Raw genomic sequence first — 12,460 nt, 5'->3', positions numbered from 1 at the left:
TAAGGTGAGTATAGGCAGCACGGCAGCTGTCAATGACAAATCACAGCACGGCGGCTGTCATGAGATGAAGTCCGGCCAGTACACAGTACCGCTTACCCTTAGATGGAGGGTGTGGTGGTCCTCAGTGTTGGAGTCGGGTACAGCGGTGCAGGGTCAGGTTCCAGCGGTCTTGGAGCCGGGCAGTAGTGAAGTCGGAGGATATGGCAGTCCTCAAAGATGGTGTCGGGAACAACGATGCAGAGTCCGGTTGCAGCGCTTCTGGAGTCAGAGGATATGGCAGTCCTCGGTGGTAATGTCGAGCCCAGCGGCGCAGGGTCCGGGTGCAAGGGAGCACGGTCCAGAGTCCAGATGTAGGTCTTAAGTGGGAACGCCCGCTCCTATGTCTGGTGCCTATGTGAAGGAGCGGTGCGTGTGGTGGAAATACAGCTGTGATGCCGGTCTGGGTCCCGGTGCAGTAGGGTAAGTTGCAGGGTGCTTCCTGGATGGTGCTAATATTATCTGTGTATGGATCATATACACAGGTAATACACAGATAATCTTATGTAATTTTATACTGTAGCTCAATAAAATTATTATTTTTCATATCTTGGACATAGACATTGATTTATTTGATACAGAGTCACACCACATTTTTCACCTACATAGTTTCACACCTCTACATAGTCACATTCTAACTAACCCACAATACATTTTCAACCACCATCCTCTAAACCACAAGCAGATTAACTATATTGTCACTCTCATTCATTCTCTTCTCACTCATTCACACATTTATATACATACACATTGACATACTTATAAATACATACACCCACCCAATACAGCCCAACACACTCGTAGCATATCTAGGCCTGGAGAAGAAGCCAAACCACTGATTGTCTAGGTGTATATATACGTCAGTGCAGGGGACTATAGAAGAGCGGCCGCATCTATACATTATACAGGAGGATCGCAAGGGACCCCGGCAATCTTTCAATTAGTACAGGTAACTACTTCTCCCATCATGGAACAGTGTGTTCCATGCTGGGAGTAGTAGTACTACCTAAAAAATGTAAAAAAAAAAAGTGAAAAACACACACACCCTAAATTTTTTATTATTGTTGGCTACGTTTTTAGTGCCCTACCCGCCCACTTTGTTATAAAAAAGAGAGCACAGCTGAGTGCTATCAGACAGGAGACAGCACAGAGGAGAACTATCAGACAGGGGAGAGCACAGAGGAGTACTATCAGACAGGAGAGAGCACAGAGGAGTACTATCAGACAGGAGAGAGCACAGAGGAGTACTATCAGACAGGAGAGAGTACAGAAAAGTGCTATCAGACAGGGGAGAGCACAGAGGAGTACTATCAGACAGGAGAGAGCACAGAGGAGTGCTACCAGACAGAGAAGAGCACGGAAGAGTCCTATCAGACAGGAGAGAGCACAGAGGAGTCCTATCAGACAGGAGAGAGCACAGAGGAGTCCTATTAAACAGGAGAGAACTAGTGTTGCTCGTGAATATTCGCAATGCGAATAGTTTTTTCGCGAATATCGCATATTTGCGAATTCACGAATATTCGCGAATATAGCACTATATATTCGCAATTACGAATATTCATTTTTTTTTCACAGTACACATCACAGCAATCATCCCTCTCTGCTTCCAGCTTGTGTGGTATAAAGAAGGCTCTAATACTACTGTGTGAGACTGGCGTGCAAATTTTCGTATATGCGGAAATTTGCATAAGCGAATTTTCGCATATGCAAAAATTTGCATATGCAAATTTTGCACATATGCTAATTTTTTTATGTGCAAATTTTCACACATGCAACTTTTGCCACATATGCGAAAATAAATCGCGAATATTCCGAATATGCAAATTTAGCAAATATTTGGCGAATATTCGTCCATATATTCGCAAAATATCGCGAATTTGAATATGGCCTATGCCGCTCAACACTGCATACAATGCTACAGACAGGCTAGATCTGCAAAACGTGTCAATGGCTGGAAGAACTGACCAATCAGAATGGGCATTTCACCTTTAAAATCCCTGTATTACTAAAGTGCATTTACTGACTGGTTCTCTGGTAGCACCCCCTATAATACAGGGAGGTACTGCACGTTCTATACTACTCTTTACCTGGGCCAGGGTTAGCTGCTCCTTTGGACACCAGGTGAGGGCGGCTCTATTTTACATTTTTAGGACACTGTGTGTACTGTACAGGACCCTGAAGAAGCTCCTGTCCTCTACATAGACAGTGATAACAGCTTCCAGCAGCTCTTTCTTACTTTTATATGAAAGGATAGCCATTTAATCTCTCCTTACCAACCCCCATGTACCATTTCATCACCCCATTGCTATTTAATTCACCTTCTTCATCGCTCCAATGCCACTTCATTCCTCCAACATTGAACCCCCTGTGCAACTTTATTCCCCCTGTGCCTTGTATCAAATCTTCCCCCCTTACCCACTGTGCCACATTTTCCCCCTTGACATACCCCTTCATTCCCCCATTATCCCCCGTGCTGTTTCATCCCCCTTTATCCATCTGTGCCACTTTATTCCCTGTGTCCTGTGCCAAATCCTCTCTTATCCCTTCCGCCACATCAATTTCCCCCCTCCCTCCTCCTCCTGTTGTTCTTCTTACCTGGCCTACTGGCTCCAGTGCAGGGGCTCACAGAAGATTTGACGTTTTCCTGACGTCCTCTGCACTGCACTCACTGAAAGGCTGTGAGCAGCAGTGGCTGCCAGTAGTGACGAGTGACGCTCCTAACGTCACTCGTTAGTGCCCGCAGCTGCTCTCAGTAAGTGCAGCACAGTCAGCACAGGACGTCAGGAGAACGCCAAACCTGCTAAGAGCTCCTCCTGCACCTGAGCCTGCTGGCAAGGTAAGAAGAACAACAGGGGAAGAAAGGAAGGGGAAAAGTGATGTGGTGGAAGGGGTAAAAGGGGATGATTTGGCACAGGACACATGGGGAATAAAGTGGCACAGGAGGATTAAGTGGGAATGAAATGGCCAATATTCCCCAACTCATTAGTGGGGAATTTTAGTATTGTGCTGCATTCGGCTGACCCGTACATCACCCTCCCCCAGGCCCCCCACCACCCTGCAATAAAGGGGTACTCTGCCCCTAGACATCTTATCCCCTATCCAAAGGTTAGGGGATAAGATGTCTGATCGCGGGGGTCCCGACGCTGGGGACCCCTGCGATCTTGGCTACGGCACCCTGCTGTCATCACTGCACAGAGCAAACTCGCTCTGTGCATAATGACTGGCGATACAGGGGCAGGGGCATCGTGATGTCAAGTCTCCGCCCCCTCGTGACATCACTGCCCGCCCCTTAATGCAAGCCTATGGGAGGGGGCGTGATGGCCACCACGCCCCCTCCCACAGATTTGTATTGGGGGAGGAACATGATGTCACGAGGGGCGGAGCAGCGACGTCACGATGCTCCGGCCCCTGTATCGCACAGAGCGAGTTTGCTTTGTGCAGTGATGATAGGGGGTGCCGTAGCCGAGATCGCGGGGGTCCCCAGTGGCGGACCCTCGGGATAAGATGTCTAGGGGTGGAGTACCCCTTTAATGTGCAGTATATGTATGTATGACAGTTCTGTATATGACTGGTGCATGTATGATAGATGTGTGCGTATGATAGACGTGTGTATGTATTTTAGACGTGTATATGTATGATAGATGTATATGTGTATGATACATGTGTGTATGATATATGTGTGTATGTATGATAGATGTGTGATAAATGTGCATGTATGATAGATGTATGTATGTACATAAAGAAGAAAAAACAAGCAGTCATAGAATATCACACCAACTAGGTTACAGAAATTAAGAAATCTTTATTTTACACAGGAAAAACTGAAACATTTAAAATAGAATGTACAATTTGGAGGCTCACACAACTGTAGCCTGCTACACTCACCACTATGGGATAGATGACAACTGAAGATCCCCAATATCCCCGCGGCAGTGAGCGTAGCAGGCTGGAGATGTTTGAGCCTCCACTGCATACATTCTATTTTAAATGTTTGTGTTCCTGTGTAAAATAAAGATTTTTTTTATTTTTGTAACTTGATTAGTGTGTGACATTCTATGACTGCTTGTGTTTTCTTTTTTATGATTGTCTTGTTTTTTTGCAGTCAACACACATGATCACTACAGTCCAATTATGGCTGTGCACAAGATGTGTGTGTATGATAGATGTGTGTATATGATGTATGTATGGCAAATGTGTGTATGTATGATAGATGAGTGTGTGTATATGAATGATGTATGTATGATAGATGGATGTATATGATAGATGTGTGTTATAGATGTGCATGTGTATGATAGATGTGTGTATGTATGATAAATGTGTGTATGTATAATAGATGTGCATGTGTGATAGATGTGTGTATGTGTATAATAGATGTGTGTTTATGATAGATGTGTATGACACATGTGTGTATATGATAGATGTGTGTATGATGTATATACGATAGCTGTGTGTCTGCATGATAGATATGTGTATGTATAATTGATTTATGTGTATGTATGACATGTGCGTATGTATGATAAATGTGTGTATGTATTATAGATGTATGATCTCACATACATACACACATCTATCATAAATACACATATACACATCTATCACACACAAATCCATCACACACATACACAAACATCTATCATACAAACACCATACATACACACATTATACAAACCCACATATATCATATCCACTGTGCATCTCACTGTCTCTCCTTCCAGCAGTGCCTAGCACTGGGAGTAGGTGAATTAAACCCTCCATGACTGGTCTCCATAGGTACACGGCGCAGCAGTGCCGCAGGTATATGAAACAAGCTCAGGAGCTGAGCTCTCTTCATACTGGCTAATGCCAGAAATCACCGATCAGGGGGATGTCCGGCATTAGCCATTTAGACACCAGAATCAAAGTTGATTGTGGTGTCTAAAATGCCGAAAACAAGTGCTGGTAGCTCAGTGGAGCTGATCATGACACCTGCGGGAAAATGCTGCATGGTCCCGATCAGCTGAGAGGATGGGCGGAGGTTCCCTACCTTCCTCCCTCGCATCCAATAGGCGCTCCAATAATGCAGGCAGCCTCAGCAGCTTGTAGTACTGGAGCACCTATAAAGCTGAACAGTGCTGTGCTATGGGCTCCTATGGCACAGCATTGATCAGTGTCTGAAATCACAAGATTGCAAGTATTAGTCCCCATGGCAGTGTTTCCCAACCAGGGTGCCTCCAGCTGTTGCAAAACCCCAATTGATCACGGCATCTGAGGGGTTAATGGCGGACATCCGCGAGATCGCAGATGTCCACCATTACCAGTGGGTCCCTGGCTGCGAGCAGCAGCCAGGACCTGCCGTGCATGATCCGGTCATCGCTCCGATGCTCGCGGTTATTCTTAGGATCTAAATGTACGTTCTGCGTCCTTAAGGGGTTAAGCTAATTTCTCCCCATTTCATATCCAATTCCCTCCATTTTATGTTTAGTCAGTGAACATGAAATTGGGGGGAGAGGGCTATATAAAATAGGGGGATTGGAAATTAAATAGGTGGAATTTCACCATTTGTTTATAATATCGAAATCACAATATTTACCTCCATAAACACAATCACACATGTCATGCAGCCCTAATACAAACACATACACACATGTACACAAACACATACACACATATACATACACTCGCACATATACACACAAACACATACACACTCATATATGTCCCTCTTGTTATTAATAGTCTTTTTTATGTCTCGGGAGGAGATATACATTTTTCTATTTGGGGTTTGGACAGTACCCCAAATAGGTAGGTAGAGAATATTTTTTTAAGGGGTAAAGTGGAACATAGAACAAATGCAGCTATTTTTTCTTAATTTTTTTTAATGAAGTAAACGAGATAAAGGTAAGCAATGACTTTTCCTCAGTCTGAATAGCGGTCCTCATCGGCAGGAAGCAGTGAGGAGGAGGAGGATGACGGAGGTTCTGATTCCATCTCTGCTTCTTTTTCGTCCCTCTCTATATATAGGGCCGTGGCCATGAAGAAGGCCCCTCCGATGACTGCCATTATGGTGCAGGTCATGAGGGCATACTCCAGGCTGCGGTATTTCAGAAGAGGGGATTTGGCATATCCTAGTTCGTAGGTGTCAGATATCAGGCCGATGAGGTACGGGCTGCCGGCGTCACCTAGGAGGTGATAGATTGTCATCTGCACGGCCAGGGCTGAAGATCTCCTCCACGGAGTTACTACTTTTAGTATAATGTCAGATATGAGGGTGAAATTTACTGACAGAAGCGTCTCTCCGATGAAGATGAAGATGTTGGTGGCAACGAGGCTGATGTTGCCGAAAGTCAATGCCAACAGAAGAAAGGGGGCAGAGAGCATCATCGCGCAGCCACACACAAGCGGGTCCGCCCGTGGGTTGGATTTGCGATATCTTTTACTTATCTCCGACCCTGCTACAACTCCCAGAATGCCGGAGACGACTGTAACCACACCAAATATTAGGATGTCGTGATAGTCACACGGTTCAGCGCGGCAAGGGTCCTTCTCTTGTAGGAGTGTTCGTGCATGGGTCAGGTATGATGGACCCCATACACCTATGGCTCCCACTATGAAGGATACAGCCGTCGATCCCATGGTGGTTAACATGAAGCTTCGATTTTTAAATAGTTTTTTCAAATCTGTCGCCCATTTAGCAAACTTCTGGGATTTGTTGTTCTTCTTCTCGTTTGTAGTCGCTCTTGGAAGCTCCTTTGTGACCAAAATCATCAAAGCCACAGCTATGAGGCCCAGGCCAGGGGTGACCCGAAACGCCCAGTGCCAATCGCCCCTTGCTGCATCAGTCACTTTGGGCCCGATGATGTATCCTAGTCCGCAGCCTACAGGTATAACGGAGTAAAACACGTTCAGCATGCGGGTCCGCTGGTCACTTGTAAAAAGGTCTGCAATGATGGAGGGGGCGATGGTGCAGAAAGTCGCCTCTCCGGCTCCAACCAGTCCACTTGTCAGCAGGAAGAGCAGGAAATACCCGTCGGGGATGAATGACAGGGTAAGTGTCATGCTCAGCCAAATGATGACTCCTGCGCAAACAGTATATTTCTTATTACAGTGGTCGCCCAGATATCCGGCAATTGGTGCGACCAGCACATAGCTTCCAATGAACAATGTATTCAATAAGCCGGACAGACTAGCATTGGTGTCATAAGCTTTCTGTATATAAGGCAGCACCCCCGCCACGCTGGAGCGATTTGCATAGATGAGCAAATTAACAAAGGCGAGGATCACTACGTTGATGATGGAACGTGCGGTGGACATCACGCTTAGAGATGGCAGGTTCTGCCTCTCAGGGATATCGCCCTTTTCTACATCCATATCACTATGGTCCTCCATTGCTTCTTCCTCCTCCTTCAGCAATGGGTCTTGTGGAGAGGCCATGGTCACAGGTCAGAGCCTGAAAACACTAGAGAGAGAGAGAGAGATAAGTGAACACATAGTTACATAGTTACATAGTTAGTATGGTTGAAAAAAGACATACGTCCATCAAGTCCAACCAGGGAATATTAGACAACATGTCATCATTCCTGTCATTATACAATAGATCCTTCATACAGAGCAGAAATGTCAGCACAGAACCACAAGATAACACTAAGACCATCGCAGCCTCAGAAGAAGATGCTTCTCTATAAGTGTTTTATATGGAGACGTCTTCCCTGAGGTTTCCAATGTCTGATAACCCTGAACCTGTCCGGTCCTAGTAATATCTGATAACCCTGTACCTGTCCGGTCGCAGTAATATCTGATAACCCTGAACCTGCCCGGTCCTAGTAATATCTGATAATCCTGAACCTGTCCGGTCCTAGTAATATCTGATAACCCTGAATCTGTCCTAGTAATGGCGGATTATAAGGGCTTGGCTGTATGGTCACTGGGTCATGGGAAGTTCATACTGTAGATACAATTGGGCTATCCTACTATATACATTTACTATTATTGAACCTACACCACCTCATTGGGATCTATTCGTTTCCTACATGACTTTATGCCAATAGTTGAATTGAAAACATTTTTCCCTTTCGGAGTACCCGGAGTATTTCTATTGTTAGTACATACAGAATTCTATTATATACTATTATATTTCTGCCCTAATCTTTCTGTCATTCTTTTACTACACCACCAAATCTTTCTCATAGACTTATATCTTTTAGAACTTCATGAATTAGGACTCATTTTCTTGGGAGCTTTTTTGGGCATAATTGCATTTTAGGACTTTTGCAAGAAAAACCTCTGGTCATGATACTATCTGTGCATTTTATTATGTTTAATGCCTAAGCCAAATATTATCACAATGCTATGAGAAATATAACTTTTGTTATTTCTTTTGGAAATTCATTGCTTGTTTTTTTGCTAAAAAAAAAACAACAACAACAAAAAAAAACTGACAAACAAAATGCCCTGTGTATATATGAAATAAAAGAGGCTGAGACTTACCTTGTGGTTCTCTCTTCAGACAAGGAACGGTCAAAATCTTGTATTCTCTATCGCAAATAGAAACTCTCTAACAAACACTTTGCACCACAGGTTGTGAATGCAAAAACACACTGAAGAGTCTGCAGCCGGCGCGCACCTCCTTGTACAGCTTACGGTGACATCATCACAAGCATGTGTGACATCACAGGGTTCTAAACCCTCTTCAGGTATGTGTATAGATATATAGTAAATGTGAGTGCAGATTGTAATACCTTTTTTATTGGACTAACATAATTTTGTAGAGACAAGCTTTCGGGATTCCTCCCTGATAATTTATCAAGTCCTTTGATCATTAGTCCTTGACTATTGGACTTGATAAAGGGAGGAATCCTGAAAGCTTGTCTCTACAAAATTCTGTTAGTCCAATAAAAAAGGTATTACAAGAGACTGCAACATTTTTTTGATTTGTATATATATATATATATATATATATATATATATATATGCACATATATACATATATTTATATTAATATACACCTAGAAATACATCAAGTACATAAAAACATCTTTAAAAAAAATATTACTCCAGGCCTGCCGTGTATATTGTCGTACTTCACAGTGTCTTCTCAGTTTGTATTATATTTTAATCTTTTGACCTTTTAACCCCACCAGGACCAAGGTCATCCTGGGACTTCGGCGTTTCTGTTCACCGCCGGTAACAGGGTGTTGAACGGAACAGGATGCCTGCTGAAATCGTTCAGCAGGCATCCCATGCCAATGCCTGGGGTAGTCCTGAGACCCCCCCTCCCCGCCCCCCATGTCAGCGATCGCGATCTGCGATGATTCCGGGTCGTATGGGTCTCCAGTGACCTGGTGACCAGGAAAATAAGAAGGATCGTAGCTGACAAGACAGCCCCGTTCCCCCTGAAGGGATAGGAGTGAGGTGGTAGGGGTGCCACCCTTCCTATCCCTGCTATTGGTTGGTCAGAAGCGAACGACCAATAGCAGATCTGTGGGGGGGGGGGTTTAAACACTCTGCCTACCCACGGTAGTCCGGGAAGAGCGGGGGAATTGTGTTGGGAGCGGCGGCGGAGGTCCCTTACCGAAAGCGTGAGGCGAGCGGCGATCCTGCTACTGACGGAAGCCAGTAGGTGAGTTGTTGCCTTGCAACATCTGGAGGGCCACAGTTTGGAGACCACTATACAGTGGTCTCTAATCTGTAGCCCTTCAGATATTGCAAAACTACAACTACCAGCATGCCCAGACAGCTGTTTGCTGTTTGGGTATGCTGGGATTTGTAGTTTTGCAAGATTTAGAGGGTTACAGATTGGAGATCACTATGCAGTGATCTCTAAACTGTGTCCCTCTAGATCTTGCAAAACTACAACTCCCAGCATGCACGAACAGCCTGTCTTGGCATGCTAGTTGCGTGCCTCCAGCTGTTACATAACTATAACTCCCAGCATGCCCTTTGGCGATCAGTACATGCTGGGAGTTATAGTTTTGCAACAGCTGGAGGCACATTGGTTTGAAAATACTGAGTTAGGTAACAGAACCTAACTCGGGTTTTTCAACCAGTGCCTCCAGCTGCTGCAAAACTACAACTCCCAGCATGCATGGACTGTCAGGATACATTCACACAGGCGGGTTTACAGTGAGTTTCCTGCTTCAAGTTTAAGCTGGGGCAAATTTTCCACCACAGCTCAAACTCCTAGCGAGAAACTCACTGTAAACCCCCTCCCGTGTGAATGTACCCTAAAAACACTACACTACACTAACAAAAAATAAAGGGTAAAGTACTACATGTACACCCTCTTACACTGTCTCCCCCTCCCCCAATAAAAATGAAAAACGTCTTGTACGGCAGTGTTTTCAAAATGGAGCCTCCAGCTGTTGCAAAACAACAACTTCCAGCATTGCTGGACAGCCACTGATTGTCCAGGCATGCTGGGAGTTTAGCAACAGCTGGAGGCACCCTGTTTAGGAATCACTGGCGTAGAATACCCACATGTCCACCCCTATGCAAATTCCTAATTTAGGCCTCAAATGTGCATGGTGCTCTCTCACTTCAGAGCCCTGTTGTATTTCTAGGAAACAGTTTAGGGTCACACATGGGGTATTTCCGTACTTGGGAGCAATTGTGTTACAAAGTTTGGGGGGCTTTTTCTCCTTTTACCTCATATAGAAAGGAAAAGTTGGGGTCTACACCAGCTGGTTGGTGGAAAAAAAAATTTAACTTTTTTTACACTAACATGCTGGTGTAGCCCCATACTTTTCATTTTCACAATAGGTAAAAGGAAAAAAGACCGCCAAAATTTGTAACGCAATTTCTCATGAGTATGGAAATACCCCATATGTGGACGTAAAATGCTCTGCGGGTGCACAACAGGGCTCAGAAGTGAGAGAGAGCCATGTACATTTGAGGCCTAAATTGGTGATTGCACAGGGGTGGCTGATTTTACAAATGTTCTGACATAAACACAAAAAAATTTATACCCACATGTGACCCCATTTTTGAAACTACACCCCTCACGGAACGTAACAAGGGGTATACTGAGCCGTAACACCCCACAGGCGTTTGACGAATTTTCATTAAAATTGGGTATGAAAATGGAAAAAAAAAATTTCACTAAAATGCCGGTGTTACCCTAAATTTTTCATTTTCACAAGAGAAAATAGGAAAAAGCTCAATGTCGCTCCTTCTCTTCTGAGCATTGTAGTTCGCCTGCAGAGCACTTTACATCCATGGGGTATTTCCATACTCAGAAGAAATGGTGTTACAAATATTGGGAGGCATTTTCTCCTATTACCCCTTGTAAAAATGTAAAATTTTGGGGGAAAAACAGCATTTCAGTGAAAAAAAATTATTTCATTTACACATCCGATTTTAATGAAAAGTCGTCAAACACCTGTAGGGTGTTAAGGCTCACTGTACCCCTTGTTACGTTCCTAGAGGGGTGCAGTTTCCAAAAGGGGTGTAGTTTGCTGTTCTGGCACCATAAGGGATTCCTAAATGCGACATGCCCCCCAAAAACCATTTCAGCAATCCCTCTCCAAAATCCCATTGTTGCGCCTTCCCTTCTGAGCCTTGTAGTGCACATACAGAGCCCTTTACCTCCACACATGAGGTATTTCCTTACTCAGAGAAATTGGGTTACAAATTATGGGGGGCTTTTTCTCCTTTTACCCCTTGTAAAAATAAAAATAAATGAGCATACAAGAACATGCGAGTGTAAATAAATTAAGATTTTGAATGTTCTCCTTCACTTTCTGGATGTCATTTTGAATACTTTGAGGGGTGCAGTTTTTATAATGGGGTCATTTATGGGGTATTTCTAACATGAAAGCCCCTCAAATCCACTTCAAATTGAACTGGTCCCTGAAAAATTCTGATTTTGAAATTTTTGTGAAAAATTTGAAAATTGCTGCTGAGCTTTGAAGCCCTCTGATGTCTTCCAAAAGTAAAAACATGTCAACTTTATGATGCCAACATAAAGTAGACATATTGAGGGAGATTTATCAAACGATTTAGACTGGTTTTTCCTGTCTAAATTTGTCGCACAGAAAGTCGCAGTCTAAATATGTGCGACTTTTCTGCGACTTTTGCTGCAGAGGATTTTTAGAACATGATGCATGCTGGTCTATTTTAGACGGAAATGCATTGGAAAATGCATTGGTGCTGAATTTATCAAGTGCAACTTTTGTGCGACAAGTCGCATCTGCCCAAAATACGCTGAAATGTCAGACCATGTTGGAGCAGGTCTAAATGCAGTTTAAGCTGTAGACCCTGAAGTCTGAGCACAGAATTTATCAAGGGCTGTGAGACCTTTGATAAATTAGGAGCACAATAGACAGGAGACTACCACATACGCTGGTCTATAAGCATACCCAGAATAGACTAGATTAGTAAATGTCCCCCATTGTATATGTGAATCAATATATAATTTGCTTGGAATATCCATTTTCCTTATAAGCAGAGA

At 43.9% G+C, this 12,460-nt stretch overlaps 1 protein-coding gene across 1 annotated transcript; it reads right to left on the bottom strand.

The window, feature by feature from the left end:
- Positions 1–5,890: 5,890 nt before the first annotated feature.
- On the bottom strand, positions 5,891–8,640 carry LOC130369062 (protein spinster homolog 1-like). The gene is made up of 2 exons (XM_056573774.1): positions 8,500–8,640; positions 5,891–7,471 (listed from the first exon to the last, which is right to left on the bottom strand). Exon 2 carries the CDS (start codon positions 7,444–7,446, stop codon positions 5,932–5,934), a length of 1,515 nt encoding a protein of 504 aa, XP_056429749.1. The 5' UTR covers positions 7,447–7,471; positions 8,500–8,640; the 3' UTR covers positions 5,891–5,931.
- Between the last annotated feature and the right edge of the window lie 3,820 nt (positions 8,641–12,460).

The sequence above is a fragment of the Hyla sarda genome, chromosome 4, assembly GCF_029499605.1.
Source record: "Hyla sarda isolate aHylSar1 chromosome 4, aHylSar1.hap1, whole genome shotgun sequence".
In the NCBI taxonomy this organism is placed as follows: Eukaryota; Metazoa; Chordata; class Amphibia; order Anura; family Hylidae; genus Hyla; species Hyla sarda.
This window is presented reverse-complemented; position numbering and strand designations above follow the sequence as displayed.

Bases quoted from the DNA above. Each gene is read 5' to 3' on its own strand.
- LOC130369062 (XM_056573774.1), bottom strand. From the start codon at position 7,446: ATGGCCTCTCCACAAGACCCATTGCTGAAGGAGGAGGAAGAAGCAATG.